The 16,836-nt window shown below is 31.2% G+C and overlaps 5 protein-coding genes across 6 annotated transcripts; all 5 read left to right on the plus strand.

The window, feature by feature from the left end:
• Positions 1-2,530: 2,530 nt before the first annotated feature.
• On the plus strand, positions 2,531-3,400 carry ER5 (ethylene-responsive late embryogenesis-like protein). Its single transcript, NM_001247009.2, is given in 2 exon segments — positions 2,531-2,785; positions 2,877-3,400. Coding segments are annotated over 2 exon segments (483 nt in total). The 5' UTR covers positions 2,531-2,588; the 3' UTR covers positions 3,163-3,400.
• A 1,977-nt stretch (positions 3,401-5,377) lies between these two features.
• On the plus strand, positions 5,378-6,879 carry LEA14 (late embryogenesis (Lea)-like protein). The gene is given in 2 exon segments (NM_001247502.1): positions 5,378-5,655; positions 6,371-6,879. Coding segments are annotated over 2 exon segments (525 nt in total). The 5' UTR covers positions 5,378-5,452; the 3' UTR covers positions 6,693-6,879.
• Positions 6,880-6,951: 72 nt separating this feature from the next.
• Positions 6,952-9,704, plus strand: LOC101254733 (pentatricopeptide repeat-containing protein At4g37170). Its single transcript, XM_004229860.5, has one exon. The coding sequence runs from the start codon at positions 7,306-7,308 to the stop codon at positions 9,391-9,393; it is 2,088 nt and encodes a 695-aa protein (XP_004229908.2). The 5' UTR covers positions 6,952-7,305; the 3' UTR covers positions 9,394-9,704.
• A 707-nt stretch (positions 9,705-10,411) lies between these two features.
• On the plus strand, positions 10,412-11,251 carry LOC778266 (plant cell wall protein SlTFR88). The gene is given in 1 exon segment (NM_001246985.1): positions 10,412-11,251. A coding segment is annotated over 1 exon segment (681 nt). The 5' UTR covers positions 10,412-10,471; the 3' UTR covers positions 11,153-11,251.
• Positions 11,252-13,573: 2,322 nt separating this feature from the next.
• On the plus strand, positions 13,574-16,480 carry LOC138337782 (serine/threonine-protein phosphatase 7 long form homolog). 2 transcript variants are annotated; one of them, XM_069288126.1, is made up of 5 exons: positions 13,574-13,706; positions 14,503-14,682; positions 14,800-15,225; positions 15,306-15,833; positions 15,935-16,480. In XM_069288126.1, exons 1-5 carry the CDS (start codon positions 13,704-13,706, stop codon positions 16,142-16,144), a joined length of 1,347 nt encoding a protein of 448 aa, XP_069144227.1. In that variant the 5' UTR covers positions 13,574-13,703; the 3' UTR covers positions 16,145-16,480. The 2 variants fall into 2 exon arrangements, with proteins under 2 accessions (XP_069144227.1, XP_069144226.1); XM_069288125.1 differs by lacking the exon at positions 13,574-13,706 and adding an exon at positions 13,900-14,404.
• The last annotated feature ends 356 nt before the right edge of the window (positions 16,481-16,836 follow it).

Below are 16,836 nucleotides of genomic sequence, written 5' to 3' on the forward strand. Positions count from 1 at the left end.
TGGGATATTTTAAAAATTAAAATTTTACCCCAATCTTTTATCTTTTATAAAAACACCCTCTCTAGTATTTGCTTGCGTTGTATTACATCATTTTTTACGTGAACACCAAAATAGTGATGAAATATTTAGTGAATATTAAATAATGATATGATTGTTGATGAAAATTATTAAAAATTGGCTTTAGGTAACAAAGTCATATACTTTATCTACTTCACGATGTATGGAATAATTCTTGTTGCACTCACGCCAAATTACCACATTGCTTCAGTGTCATGGACATTATTTGTTATTGTTGTAACCAACATTCAATTGACTTGCAATGCAAACTTTTAGTTAGTTTTGATAGTTTTTAAAACTTGTGTGTATAAATCATATTTTTCTAAAAAGGTGAAATATATTTTCCAAATTTTATGGCCAAACACACGGTGAAATTTCACCCAAATTTTCACTCAAATAATATTTGTCAAGAATATTTGGAAATCTATGCCCAAACACTTGCTAATTGAGTGGGAATTATTAGTCCTTAAAGGCTAAAGCTAAGTAAATCTGACACTTTATTTACAATTACTAAAAAAAGCCAAACAGAAAACAACAAGTGCAATTTAAAGACCTTCAACTGCAAGTGCATGCATCCCCACGCTTTTCATTTCATTTATCTCCTCATCCAAATTCCAGGAAACACCATAGGACGCCTGCCCACACTACACAATATTTTTTATACGATATCGGTAGTTTTTTTTTCACGTGACATGTAGCTCTTTGAAAGTTCGATTAATTTAAATTTATATCGAGAAGTTCTACTTTAACGATAAAATATTCTCTATCAAAGATGATTTCATATTCAAAAATATAAATTCAAACTAAATTGAAAACGTACTTATCATTCTATTACAATCTTTGCTCAATTTCCAATAAACATGATTATAAAAACAAAGTTATGTCGTTAGCTAGCTTAAGGATTAAAAATGCATACTTGATTTAATTAAAGGTCGAATGTGCTATAACAAATAATATAAGGAGTAAAATAGAAATAGAAATAATTCAAAGTCTACAATGCTATTTTCCCTAAAATTCTTTGTGAATTGTGATGCTATTATTTTTTAAAAATGAATTAAGGTGTTAAATGGTGATGAAATATACATTACTCTCTCCGTCCGAAAATTTTTGTCACGTCACGCTTATCAAAAGTCAATTTGATTAATTTTCAAAGGTAAATTAGATCACATTAATTTGATATATTAAACAAAAAAATTAGATATTTTAAAACTATATAAAAAATACTATAAATTACAATTTTTTGCATATTAATATGATGAAAAAATGCATCTTAAAATGTTAGTCAAAATTTTTATAGTTTTAACTTTAAAAATAGAAATCATGACAAATAATATTGGACGGAGAAACAGACAATAACGAAAGGAGGGAGTAATAATATGGAGCAAATAGAATAGGTGAACAAAGAGAGAATGAAAGAGAGAGACCAAAAGAGAGACAGTAACTCATTTCAGTATATCCCTTAGATTGTTTACCTGAAAATCAAATGTCGCTAAAATAAATACGCATAGTAAACTAATTTCGACCGCTAAAAACAGTAAAAGAGGTAAGTTGTGTATCTAAAACTGTATAAGTTTATTTTTAAGTTAGCCCGCAAGAAATGGTGTGGTGAGTCTCTCATGTGGGAGATTTGAGATCAAATTCAGCCTCTAATTACTATTCAATCTTGATTTTATAATATAGAACTTATCTATAGTGGTTCTTTCAACTGTATTGGCTGAATAATAAAACGTAACTAAGACGTTTTACGAAGAATAATGAAGTTGGGGATTAAATAAAAAGAAATTGTATTTGAGAAGTATGAAAGCAGGGAACCGACTATTTGGAGAATTCGTATTAATTAAACAAAAGAAAGCATAATGGGACGATCTTTTTGAGACCAACGAAGAAGTCGGATCTTAAGCCTATTAAAAGTAGTCGACAGATGTTGAGCAATACTTAGTGAAATCTCAAGTGAGATAGTGTTAAGAGTCCACATTCCATAGAATCCATCCAATGCCATCTGCATTAATTAATTTCAGAAAATTTCTATTCATATAAATATCTACTATAATTTTATTTTTAGATCACAAATTTAAAACATAATTTTTTTTTTTTAAAAAAAATCATATTAAATAGAATTGTAACTACGAGAGGAGCAACTATTACAAAATCAATTCCCAGTGCATGCCAAGCATCATATTGACAACGACCTTCAAGTTTCAAGTTAATTAAGAGGGTACTTTAATTTCCCCCTTCCAACCAACTAAAGAGTAGAGCGTAACTAATGTTGAAGAGATAGGTCTGCATTGATGTGGTCAAAAGTGACATTGGACACGGCCTCAAGATACACCGACCCATCACGTGTACTACTCGTGTCGGCATTACAATTTTTTCCTGTAGAGAAAATATCTAGCTGCTCATATCATAACTTTTTTACGTGTATTAATCACGCAACCACATCCTATAAATAGACAACACTCGAGACCTAATATATATCATTTACTCAAAACACTAAATACATTTTCAATAATAAAAGAAATTCAAGCTATACAATGGCAGATTTCATGGAGAAAGCGATGAATTTCGTGTCTGATAAGGTGGAGAAACCGGAGGCTGACATCACGGATTTTGATCTGAAAAAAGTTAGCATGGACAGCATTTCCTATCATGCTAAAGTTGCCGTGAAAAACCCTTACTCTGTTCCTGTACCCATCATGCAGATCTCGTACACTCTCAAATGCTCCGGCAGGTACTTTTTTTTCATGCGTGTTAGTATGTTTCCTCGATTTTGGGTTATATACTGATGATTTTTATTTTTTTTTGTGAAATAATTAATGCAGGGTTATAGTATCAGGAAAAATTCCAGATCCAGGGAATATAAAGGCAAATGACACAACTATTTTAGATGTGCCAGTGAAGGTACCTCACAGTATGCTAGTGAGTTTGGGTAAGGATATTGGTAAAGATTGGGACATTGACTATAAACTGGAATTAGGTCTCGCTATTGATCTTCCAGTCATCGGAGATTTCACAATTCCACTCTCACATAGCGGCGAGATCAAGCTTCCATCACTCTCAGACTTATGGAACGGTGACAAACAAGAAGACACTGAAAAAGAGATCTGAAACTAGCGCGCTAATAATAATAATAATAATTACTAACTAATACTGTACTTGTAGTTTCATTATGTGTTTTTATTTTTTGTATTTTGTTTCAAAATCCAAAGTAATATTGGATTTTTGTTTGATTTTCCAAAACCCTGTTTTGGGGTTTAATTAAAAATTACAAGTAAGTTCCTTATTTTGTAAACTATAAACTCCAAACCAAATAATTGGATACCATATTCGAACGTATCACTTTATCTGCACCCCACTCTCCCTATTAATACAAAATCAATTCACTTTTATTTTTCTAAAGTTATATTTTTCAAAAGTTCAAAACTAAATTAGATTATATTAATTCGTTTTTTAAATAAAAATTTCTGATATTCAAAAAAATATTAAGGAAAGTATTATACATTGCAATCTTTTTTACATATCAATATGATGAAAAAATATATTTAAAAATATTAATCAAAACTTTTATAGTTTAATTCTAAAAATGAAAAATGAAAAATATGACAATTAATAGTGAATGGGGAGAGTATCACTACTCTTTATTTTAATTTATATATATTGGTAGTGTTTAACTGAATATTAAACGTAACGTTATTTTGTTGAGCATAAAATTTAGGGATATAAATCTTAGGTGATTATAAATCATTTTATCAAAAAAAGAAAAACGTAAAATTGTATCATGAATTAAATTATTCTTTTGAAGTATAACTATAGGACAAACAAAAAATTGTATCATCACAAAAGTTGAGAAGTCACTTTGAGATTGCCTCTCAAAAATGAGGCAAGGTAATGGGACTATTACGAAGAAATTCCAAAACTTTTGAAGGACAGATGTAGACCTATCTTTAATCATTCTAATTTCCAAAACTATTATAAAAGAAAATAATTTAACCATCTAGAGATCCACAAATCATGTTTCCATATCATGGTAGTAGTTGGTGCTACGAAGTATCTATAAATTATTGAGAAATACCTGGTGGAATCCCAAGTGAAATGGAAAGGCCCTTACTTATTAAATAAAAAAACATTTGACAATAGAAAATTGAGACCAATCTGCATATGAAACATCAGGATCCCCACATTTCACAAATTTTACAAGTTAATTAAGCCCTACTCTGTCCATATGGAGCTTTTCTGCACTTCCACGCACCAACGAATATGCTGAAAATTGATGTTTTAGATGTGTACGAATAAAGCAATCAAAGAACGCGGGCGCAACGCGCGCTGGAGATACTGCCATTCATGTGTGCCTAACGTGTTTTCTTTAGTCATTACGCTCCTACTACCGACTCTATATATATTAACTATAGTATTTTTTATTTATGACGAGAAACGTAATTTTAAATGTAGATATATTTTAACAAGCTATGATAATTACATCTTGTTGCCGTAGTCATAAATGACACAAATTAAGGTTTGATTTTCGTCCACTTCTAAGATTTCTTGTTCTAATACTAGTATATTTCTGATTTAAAAAGTTATTTAGTTTTTTTTGAATTAGCTGATAAATGCCAAAAACTGAAAATTAAAGTACTTTTTAATTTTATAAAAATAATATCATGGAAATTAAAACGAGAAATTAATGAAAAAGTAGAAGATTGCTTTGCCATAATATAGTGTTACTTTTCATATTATTTTATTAAGCGTAAAATTACATAAAGTTATCCGTGCTTAAATTTCTAGCTTGAGAGCATTTTTTGAAGCAAAAGTTTCGATAAATCAAGTTTTAATATAAAATTACAATCATCATTTCTAATTATATTAATTCTTTAAAAATAAAATTAAAAAAATATATACAATAATTGAAGCTCGGATAAATTAAAATATGTAACTATTAAATATTACTCGGATATATTAAATATTATTCGATTATATTAATATGTAGCTCAAAATATATTAAATAATAATACAAATATATTAATATATGTAAATCATATACATTAAAAACTATCTTAAATATATAATATGCAGCTGTAATATATTAACCCAGATACATAAGCACCTCGAGTACATTAAACAAATAAAAGAATTTAAAAATAATAAAAATAAGTGAAAGCAATAAATTGTATATTTCTATAATTTATCCCTTTATTAATACTAAATAAAGTTAGAGAACCTAAACAGGAAGCACAATTATGACACGAGGAGAGAATAGCGCGTCAATTGTGACCCTTTACGCGGAAGTATATGTAATAAATAGTAGACTCTTTTTCTATATTTGTATATCCCATAACAAGAGCAGAGATATTCGTTTAGCACAAAACAGGCATACTATTCAATTCCCTTTCGTTCCAGAAGCATGGATCTAATTGACAAGGCGAAGAATTTTGTGTCGGAGAAGATAGCCAACATGGAGAAACCGGAGGCAACCATCACCGACGTCGATCTTAAGGGGATCGGTTTCGACGGCCTTGCTTTTCACGCTAAAGTCTCCGTTAAGAACCCTTACTCTGTTCCTATTCCAATCATGGAGATCGATTACGTCCTCAAAAGCGCCACCAGGTTCCACTTCCTTTTACTCTTCAACACTTAAAACTATGAACTTTTCACTTGACAATCACAATTTTGCATACTGATTTAACATTATTTTATACTAATCTGATTACTCTACACATCGGATCGCCAATGTATAGTTAGATCTACTCTGTTCTAAATAATTGGCTGGAAACATAGCCAGAACAGAGCATACGTAATTTCTATTATGCTCTTGCAGAGTTACAGCGGAGGATCCAACTATAGAATCGCAATTCGGTAGAATTCAATATTTATCAGCCAAAAATAAGTAAATTAAATTGTATATACTAATCTCTCGATTCACAAGTTCAAAATTACATTTCACAAGGTTGACCCTCGTATTACTACATTTTAGTCATCACTTCCTATTTTATAGGATATTTAAGAAATGATAAATAAAACTTCCATTCTACTACTTTTATCATTTATTCGTATTGATCTAATTTACGAAAAATATGCTTAATAACATATAGTATATGAATAGATATCAATCCGATAAATACAAATTAATCGATGATCTTTTGGGGTAAAATGGAATTTTTTTAGTAAACGAACTAATAATTTAGGACATACATTTTTAATAAGCTGATCAACTTATACTAGATCGATTTTTTTTTTCATTTTCTTTGGATTGATTCTTTTTGAATGAGATGTACCATGAATAGAATACTCAGTATTAATGGGAATTGATGATGAACAACAGGGTAATCGCATCAGGAAGAATTCCAGACCCAGGGAGCATAAAGGCAAATGACTCAACCATGTTAGATGTGCCAGTGAAGGTTCCCCACAGTGTGCTAGTGAGTTTGGTTAGGGACATTGGTGGAGATTGGGACGTCGATTATACCCTGGAATTGGGTCTCATTATTGATATTCCGGTCATTGGCAACATCACCATTCCCCTCTCTTATAGCGGCGAGTATAAGCTTCCTACATTGTCAGATTTATGGAAGGGTGGAAAAGAAGAAGAGAAAAAAGAAGATGAAGAGGAGAAAGAAGATCCATCAAAGGTTGTTGAGATATGAAGAGTTATACCTATCTAATAATGTGGCTTTAATGTGCCCTGGTTTCTCTTCTGTTGTTTTAATAACATAAAGTTTGTTTACCTTATAAGTATCATTTCAAGGATACAAAATGCACAACTTTATGAAACTCACATTACTCTTATCTCACCTGATTTGATGATATGAAGATTTGATGATGTTAGGTTTATGTGATTGGATTTATATGGTGGAATTTAAATTTTGAGTCTCAAATCTCAATTGTGTCACATAAATTGACATAAAATAATAATAAAATATATTTAATCAATTGATATAACATGTTGTTATTGTGAACTCCCTTTCATGTATTCACTTCTCCGATTTTGAATTCGATCAAATTTCTGACTCCACGGCTGCGTATAACTATATTCCGTTATATTCTTAAAAAGTAGTGTTTCCTAAAGAACGTGGGCCGAAGTCATTGACTGGCGTTTTGGTTCAGCCGGCCCTGTCCAGCTGCTAATAGCAATATTAGTGTTAGAGAAGATATGTTCCAGGTTGCATTGATCAGACATCTTGTAAGCCCTTACACGGTTGCAGTTTGAAGCGTAGCGCCAAAAGAGAATTCTAAAATTATATCCTTTGAGCAATCACCATGAGAGCAAATCTTAGAGCATCAGTGAAGCTAACTTCACATTCTTTTTCACCCCATATTCATTCAGCATGTACCATACGATCTTCATCTTCTTTTTCTACAGCACACAAAGAGAAGACTTTCTTCCAACCCGCGAACAAAGACCAAATGATTACACGGTTATGTAACGAAAACAAATTCAACGAAGCCCTTCAAATGCTTTGCGAGCAAAGGCGATTGAAAGAAGCCATTCAATTGCTAGAACGTCCTGAAACACGTCCTTCAGCTACAGTATTTTCAACCCTTTTGCGGATATGTATAGATAACCGGGCTCTTGAAGAAGGAAAGAGAGTTCATAAAATTATGAAATGTTCAGGTTTTAGACCCGGGGTTGTCATTTCTAATCGTGTTCTTGATTTTTACTGTAAATGTGATAAACCCTTTGATGCACAGAACCTGTTTGTTGAAATGCCTGAGAGGGATTTGTGTTCATGGAATATTATGGTTTCTGGGTTTGCTAAATTGGGTTTGATTGATGAAGCTAGGAAGTTGTTCGATGAAATGCCTGAGAAAGATAATTTTTCTTGGACCGCCATGATCTCGGGTTATGTGAGGCATAATAAGCCTGAATGTGCATTAGAATTGTATAGAGTGATGCTGAGAGATGAGAATTTTAAGTGTAATAAGTTCACTATTTCGAGTGCCCTTGCTGCTTCTGCTTCTATTCAGTCTTTACGTTTGGGTAAGGAGATTTATGGTCATATTGTGAGAACTGGGTTGGATTCTGATGCGGTTGTTTGGAGTGCTTTGAGTGATATGTATGGAAAATGTGGGAGCGTGGACGAAGCAAGGCATATTTTTGATAGGACTAAAGATAAGGATGTTGTTTCATGGACGGCTATGATCGATAGATACTTTGGAGATGGGAGGTGGGAAGAAGGTTATTTGTTGTTTTCATGTTTGATGTATTCGGGAATTAGGCCTAATGATTTTACCTTTGCTGGAGTTTTGAATGCATGTGCTCACCAAACAAAAGAGCATTTCGGAAAACAAGTACATGGGTACATGATGCGTATTGGCTTTGATCCTCTTTCCTTTGCAGCAAGTACCTTAGTTCATATGTATGCCAAATGTGGGAGTGTAGATAGTGCATACAAGGTATTTAAGCGGCTCCCGAAGCCTGATGTAGTTTCTTGGACCTCACTGATTAATGGTTATGCTCAAAACAGCCAACCTAGTGAAGCTCTTCAGTTATTCGACTCCTTGCTTAAATCTGGCACTCAGCCTGATCATATTACATTTGTCGGGGTTCTTTCTGCTTGCACTCATGCAGGTTTAGTTGATAAAGGGCTCGAATATTTCTACTCAATAAAAGACAAGCATTGTCTAACCCATACTGCTGACCACTACGCTTGTGTGATTGATCTCCTGAGCCGATTTGGCAGATTTAAGGAGGCTGAAGAGATTATTAGTCAGATGCCAATGAAACCTGATAAGTTTTTGTGGGCTTCCTTGCTTGGAGGATGCAGAGTCCATGGAAATGTTGAACTAGCAAAGAGAGCAGCTGAAGCACTATTTGAAATTGAGCCCGAGAATGCAGCTACTTATGTCACCATTGCAAACGTATATGCCACTGCTGGTAAATGGACTGAAGTGGCAAAAATTAGACGAGTCATGGAAGAGAAAGGTGTGGTGAAGAAGCCTGGTATAAGTTGGATCAATTTGCAGAGAAAAGACTACGTCTTTTTGGTCGGTGATAAATCACATCCTAGATCAAAGGAAATATACGAGTTTTTAGGCGAGCTTTGGAGGAGAATGAAAGAAGAGGGATATGTCCCTGATATAGACAATGTGCTACATGATGTGGAAGAGGAACAGAAGGAGCAAAATCTTTCCTATCACAGTGAAAAGCTTGCAGTTGCATTCGGAATTATAGCAACTCCACCTGGAACACAGATAAAGGTTTTTAAGAATCTACGTACATGTGTTGATTGTCATACTGCGATAAAATATATCTCTAAAATAGAAGAGAGAAGAATTATCGTGCGAGATTCCAGTCGGTTTCACTGTTTTGAAGGTGGGAGTTGTTCATGCAAGGACTATTGGTGAGTTTTCCCTCTGTTTTTGGAAAGAAACGGTTGGGTTTGTTTAAAGGTTAAGCCTTACAAGATAAGGTGTAATGTGAATTGAGAAATGCCATGAAAAATGAAACTTAAAGAAAAATCATTTCTCTCTCAGTGGTAGTGAAGAGAGAGCTTTTGTGCTTTTATCTATAGAAGCACTTCTTCCAGCTCTTAAAAGAGATAAGAAGATAGTCTCCCTTGCACCATTGTCATCTTCGCTCGGTTTGGACAAATGATTGATTGATAAAATTATTTAACTGAGTTTGCGGATTTTTCTAACACAAGTGTGATTCACTCCGTTTGTTGAGTTTGTTACAGTTTTTGCAATTTTTTAGAACACAATATGATATGGACATAAGGGAATCGGAATAACTGAAAAAAGATATGAAGACTTTCAAATGTTTTTAAAATATGTTGGTAATCTCCCATAAACTATAGTGTTGGTTGGTGAATTTGAACACCTTTACTGTGAGAGAATTGACTATTTGGACATGGCATAATTACTAAGGTGAGCATTTCCTCCAACAGCCAACTAACAATCCTCCCATTCCGTTTAATTACTCACAACATAATTCTCAGTAAAATTCCACTTCAACTTTGTTCTCATAAAACCAAAAAATCCTTTTGTGCCGGAGAATTCGGTCAGAATAATATTTTACTTTTGTTATTTCATCTTTCTAAATCTTTGTACCCTTTTAACTTGATACTTTTTAATTTACTATAAAATAAAAAAAATATTATAGACTTCTTTAAATTTTTTTATCAAATTCTGATTAAATTTTTTTTGCCATTTAGCATCACTTAAATTCATAAAATTTAAATTTTGAATTTATTTCTTTCCGTAAAAAATAAGTGTTTGTTTGTATTATGAAAAGTTTACTCAAAAGGAAAATACTTTAGAGTCAACATCGACGGTGGAATAAACCTACCATATACCTTCTCCACTCACAAGACATTTTATTTATATATAGGCATTTAACACAATCTCAAACGCCAAAGCCCAAAATTTTTACATCACAAATAAATACAACCATTCCTCCTCTTAGTTTCAAGACTCAATAAAAATGGTGGAGAGAGATCAAGTTAGACCACTAGCACCAGCATCCGACCGGCCACATAGCAGCGATGACGACGATACAACGTTAAACATCAAAAAAAGGTTTCATCAAAGAAGATGTTTCAAATATTGTGCTTGTGTATCAATCTTTGTTTTCCTTGTAGCCATAATAATCATTATTTTGATCTTCACAGTGTTCAAAATAAAAGACCCTATTATTACAATGAACGGTGTCACAGTTGAAAAACTAGACCTCGTTAACACTAGTGGCACCCTTTTACCTATACCTAAACCAGGTTCCAACATGACCATAAAAGCTGATGTCTCAGTGAAAAATCCTAATTATTCATCATTTAAGTATAGTAACACGACCACCACTATTTCCTATCGCGATACGGTCATCGGGGAGGCACGGGGCCCACCGGGGAAATCAAAGGCACGGAAGACTATGAGGATGAACGTAACTATTGATATTATGACGGATAAGATTATGTCACATCCTGGCTTACAAGATGATATTAGTAGTGGTTTGCTTACTATGAATAGCTACACAAGTGTTGGTGGGAGAGTTAAATTGTTGAATATGATCAAGAAATATGTTGTTGTGAAGATGAATTGTAGTATTACTGTGAATATTACTAGCCAGTCAATTCAAGATCAGAAGTGCACCAAAAAGGTTAAGCTTTAGATAATTAGATAGATATTAGTTAGTTTTTTTCATGATATTTAATTTTTGCTACTACATCTTTTGGTTTAGATGTTACTATATATAAGAACTTTTTTATAACAGTCATTTTCGATTATAATATTTTATTATAACGATAATAAAATGGTTTTTCATGTATGTTGTATTATATGCTCTCCGTAATTATTAACATTACTGTCTAATAATAACTAGATAAATAACGATCGTACATATTTTGATACACCGGAAATGATATTGTGTGATTAAGCAAACCTAATTTGTGTGCTCTTATCCCTCTTCCTAGATTTATAAAATATGAGTATGATAACAAATACTTTTCTTTCTCCTATGATCATGTAAGTGACAAAAGAAGATTAGTAGAGTCAATTTTGTTAGAAGGGGGCAAGAAAAAACTATCCTAATTAATTAGGATGTTGACATCAAATGAATCCATATTTTTCATTGTATTAATTAAGCCCCCCTTCTAATTTCCCTTCAATTTTCAAACTACATTGAATTAAAGGAAGACAATAAGTTTCAACCAACTATATATCACATCGGATCGTTCTCAATAATGCGAAAGTACTTAATAATGGAAAACTTGTTGTTAGGTAGTAAATTAAAAGCATATTAAATACAAAAATAATGTGAAAGATTTGACTTTACATCATTTTACTAAACCTGTTATAACAAGTAATTGCCAGCATAATTTAAAACACTCCACATGACAACATGGGCAAATTTTTAATGACATATTTCATAATGAATGATTAATTTGGATTGAATGAATTAAAGCCAGGTCTTAATCATAATTATAAAAATAGATATTAATAAATATTTAATACGTATATGAGATATAAATATAAAGACTAACATTTAGACATAATAAACAAATATAGCAATTTGGAATGAACGTTATGGTAGGTAATGGAAAAAATCATTTGAAAAAAAAAATTATTTCTAAATTAAATATTTTTCTTCTTTGTTATTATGATTTATGACCTACCATTAATTAGTAAACAAATTTCACGACACGTCCTATTTACACGCAACCATTTAAATTGGAGTATTTATTTGTTTAAAATTATTTAATTTATATCCACTTTTAATAAGCTTCGGACAAATTTTGGAGACACCCGTCACCGGCTCACCGCCGCCAACACCGTCCGAAACTCAAATGGTAAAAAATATTAACAAAAATTCCAAAACGGTATATAAAATTTTATATAAACCAAAACGGTAAAATCGCTGCCGACGCAGCGATTTACTTTGACTGAAAAAGTAAAATCGCTGCTGAGGCAGCGATTTTGCCAAAAATTTTTTTTTTTAATAAAAAAATGAAATCGCTGCTCAAGCAGCGATTTCAAAATGTTTCTTCTTTAAAATCGCTGCCAGTGCAGCGATTTAACATTATTTTTTAATTTTCTTTTTTTTTTTAAAAAATAAGGTATATCGCTGCTCTGGCAGCGATTTACGAAAAAAATTTCTTTAAAATCGCTGCCAGTGCAGCGATTTATAAAAAAAAAAAAAAAAAAAAATTGCAATATAAATCGCTGCCTTAGCAGCGATTTATAAAAAAAAAAATTTTTTTTTGATATAAATCGCTGCTCTAGCAGCGATTTACAAAAATAATTTTTTTTTTTATGTAAATCGCTGCTCTAGCAGCGATTTATAGCAAATTTTTTTTTTTTTTTATAAATCGCTGCTTAGGCAGCGATTTATTTAAAAAAAAAAAAATTTGTTATTAAATCGCTGAGCAATTTTTTAAATAAAAAAAAATTTAAAAAATGTTAACTTATGTATATAATTTATAAGAAAATATACATTATTTTTAAAAAATTAAAAATAACTAAATATATTTTCTTTCTTAAAAAAAAAATATTATATTGAATTTAAATTTAAATAATATTTGAATTCAAATAATTAATTTTTTTAAATAAAAAATTAAATGAGAAAAATTATTTAATTTTTTTAAAACAAAATTATATACTTTTATATATATATATATATATATATATATATATATATATATATATATATATATATATATAAAGTGAAAAGGATCACATGACAATAGTAAAATTTTTTGTTTTTATTGTATAATTTGAAGAAAATTTTCACAAGTTAAAGTGGATGACATCACAATAGTAAACCTTTGTTTTTATTGTAAGTTTTAAAAAAAATATTCACATGTAAATAGTACATCATACTTTGAATTCTATAAATTGGTAGTTCAATCTTCCAATCCAATCTACTTTCAATCTTCCACAATCTTAAAATTCTTGTTATTCTTCAAATTTTCTAAAGTTTTTAAAAGCATTTTCCTTATAAGATGAGTTTAAATTTATTTTATTTTTAATTTATTTTAATTAATTTTATACTTTTATATGATATTGTTGATATATTCAATCGTTTGATACTTATATTAATGTTAATTTTTATTTTTATTTTTTGTGTATAGATATGGATCCATCAAATTTATACGTACATCCTGGTCCAGTAGAGCATGATGTATTAAAAATTCAAGTTCATCATCGTTCCGAAGGAATTTGGAATGGTAGCATAAAAGAAGAGAGATGTTGCTTATATACGCGTCGTGGTGATATTGAATTTTGGCAACATTTAAAATATCATCCGTTACATTCTCGCATCCTTCAATATTTTGAAAATTGTAGATTTAAAGGAATTCTTGATGTTGGATGTGTGCCGTATGACTCCGGATTAATTTCTGCTTTAATTGAAAGGTGGCGTCCGGAAACTCATACTTTTCACATGCGAACTGGCGAGGCTACCATAACTTTACAAGATATTGAAATTTTATTCGGAATGGTAGTTGATGGTAGTCCTATAATTTTAAATGGAGCTGATTCTTTAGGGATTATAGGTAGACAAGAAATGATTTTTCAATTAACAGGATGGTTACCCGATACTAGTTGTTTTTCTGGTGTTAGTAGATTGTCAACATATAAATTGATTGAGTATATCGAAGGTTTGGAAGTTATTAACGATAACTCAACTGAGCATGAAGTTCAACAAAGATTTAGATTATATTTATTATGGTTATGTGGTGGATCAATATTTCCGGATAAATCTAATAATAAGATTAATTTGGACATTTTGATTGACATGAGAAATTTAGATTTAATGTCAACTCAAGCATGGGGATCGGCCGCATTATCATATTTGTATAATTGTTTATGCCGTGCGTCAATGAAAAAATCAAATGAAGTTTGTGGATTTCTCTCTTTAGTGCAGGTATACATATTTTTTTGATTAAATATTTTTTATATACTAGTAATATGCACTTTTAAATTTAAGTGCATTATAAGTAATGGTGAATTTATTTATTGTAGATTTGGGCATGGGAAAGAATTATTCCCCTGCAACCATTGCCAAAGCCTCTAAGAACCAATCAATTTGAGGCTTTAACTGCACTTGCACGTAAATGGACGCGACGTAGAAATCATCAAAATGAGGCACGAACTGTAATCGGTGTGATTAGGGATGTACTTGATAATCTAACTGATGAACAGGTATTTAATATTATTAGTATCTTATACTTTTCATATTTTATTTTATTTTAAATAAGAATATATTTTTTTCTGCCAATGTTGTTTTTATAATTATCTTACTTAATTATTTTTTTATAGTTTATTTGGCAGCCTTATTCGGAAGATGTTATTAATGGATTGCCTGAGTGGTGTCGGTCAGGACAACGTGTCTGGATGGCGCAGGTGCCACTGATTTATGGAATTTATCGTGAGTGGCACATGGTTGATCGTGTTGTGAGACAGTTCGGTTATTTACAACATATTCCTGGACCGTGTACCCAATTTTCCGAATATCATTTTAAGCGTGATAAACGATCAAAAATAAAACAAGAAGATATAGATGTATTTAACTATACACAATATTTATGGGAACAACGTCAAAATCGTATATTTCGACCTCCATTTGTAAGTGATCAAACAGATTACTTCCGTTGGTACATGAGGCATACCCGCATGGTCATTGGAAATCCACAACATGTTGTACAAAAAGGGTATCAACACATGGCAGGAAGACATGAGGCATTAGTATGTATATTACATAAATTTCAAATTATTATGTCAATCTTTAATAATTTTTTTTATTAATATTTGTTTATTCATTATAGGCTAGAGGTCATGAAATGCAGTATCGTCGAGCTCGGATGATTGAAAATGATGAAAATCAATCTAATGAAATGAGACAATATGCAGCGGAAGTCGCTCGTATTTCAATGGAGTCAATGAATGCGGCCTTTCAGGGAACGCGATTGAGCTTTGATCATGATTACAATCCTCCCACTCAATACGATGAACCACCACCAGTACAAGTATCTCGCCGATCACGACAAACAACACCGAGAGAGGGTGCTCGTCGAGGTAGAAGGACCACTAGTGAAACAGCTGATTTTTCTGCAGGACCCTCTAACACTAATGTGGCGACTCCCGAGCCTTATTATCCCACATTTGATTTTTCTGTAGGGCCCTCTAACACTAATCCGAATTTTTCTAGTCAGCAAACAGTTGGTTTTGTAACTCCGCAGGTTCCAATATCTGGGTTTGCACAATTTAGTGGTTCTCAATATGGTTTTCAACATGGTATGCGTGAATTTCCGATACATAATTCTCCATTTGGTGGAAGATTGAATTTTTCGAATGTAAGTATAATTATTTTCATACAATTTTTTTAACTTTTTATAATTTTTTTTTATTTTTATTGCATGTTTATTTGATTATATTATGTTATATTGTATTATAGGTAACTGCGTTTGATGATTCAAGATTTAATGCTGGGGCTTCACAAAATTTAGTTCTTAATAGACAAAATCCACCTCGGAGAACATCTAGGCTACACAAATCAACTAGATGTGGAACAGGCAGTCACTATCAAAATGAGGAAGATTTTGAAAATGAAGATGAAAATGAAGATGAGAATGAAGATGTAGAAGATTCGGATTCAGAAGAATAATTTTTTTTATGCACTTTATTCTAAAAGGCTGAAGATTCGAATTTTGAAATATGTAAATTTTGTTGTTTCGTGCAAGTTTGAACAAAGTAATGAGATTATGTTTGAACAAGTTTGCTGGATTTACTTTTCTTTTTGTAATAGGTCAAATCAATACTTTTTATGTTATGTCAAATCAATACTTTTTATATTAGGTCAAATCATTATTTTTTAATAGAGTTCAAATCAGTAATATAATAATAATGTAAAGATATTATACGTACAATATTTAAAATGCACAAGACAAATTAAATTCATGTTAACAAATAAATATAAAAGATATATCATATGTCAAATCAATACTTTTTGTCAACATTTTTGTATGTTTGAACAAGTTTGCAGGATTTACTTTTTTTTATCTCAAATCAATACTTTTTGTCAACATTTTTGTATGTTTGAACAAGTTTGCAGGATTCACTTTTTTTTATCATAAGTCAAATCAATACTTTTTATGTTAAGTCAAATCAATACTTTTTATATTAGGTAAAATCATTATTTTTTACGTACAATATTTAAAATGCGGAAGACAAATTAAATTCATGTCAACAAATAAATATAAAAGATATATCATATGTCAAATCAATACTTTTTGTCAACATTTTTGTATGTTTGAACAAGTTTGCAGGATTTACTTTTTTTTATCTCAAATCAATACT

This window comes from Solanum lycopersicum, chromosome 1, assembly GCF_036512215.1.
Source record: "Solanum lycopersicum chromosome 1, SLM_r2.1".
In the NCBI taxonomy this organism is placed as follows: Eukaryota; Viridiplantae; Streptophyta; class Magnoliopsida; order Solanales; family Solanaceae; genus Solanum; species Solanum lycopersicum.

What these genes read in the sequence shown, in the direction of transcription:
- LOC101254733 (XM_004229860.5), top strand. Translation starts at nt 7,306, where the DNA reads ATGAGAGCAAATCTTAGAGCATCAGTGAAGCTAACTTCACATTCTTTT.
- LOC138337782 (XM_069288125.1), top strand. Translation starts at nt 13,922, where the DNA reads ATGCGAACTGGCGAGGCTACCATAACTTTACAAGATATTGAAATTTTA. An exon ending in ATAATCTAACTGATGAACAG is followed by an intron (nt 14,683 to 14,799) that starts GTATTTAATATT and finishes ATTTTTTTATAG; the next exon opens with TTTATTTGGCAGCCTTATTC. An exon ending in GAAGATTGAATTTTTCGAAT is followed by an intron (nt 15,834 to 15,934) that starts GTAAGTATAATT and finishes ATTGTATTATAG; the next exon opens with GTAACTGCGTTTGATGATTC.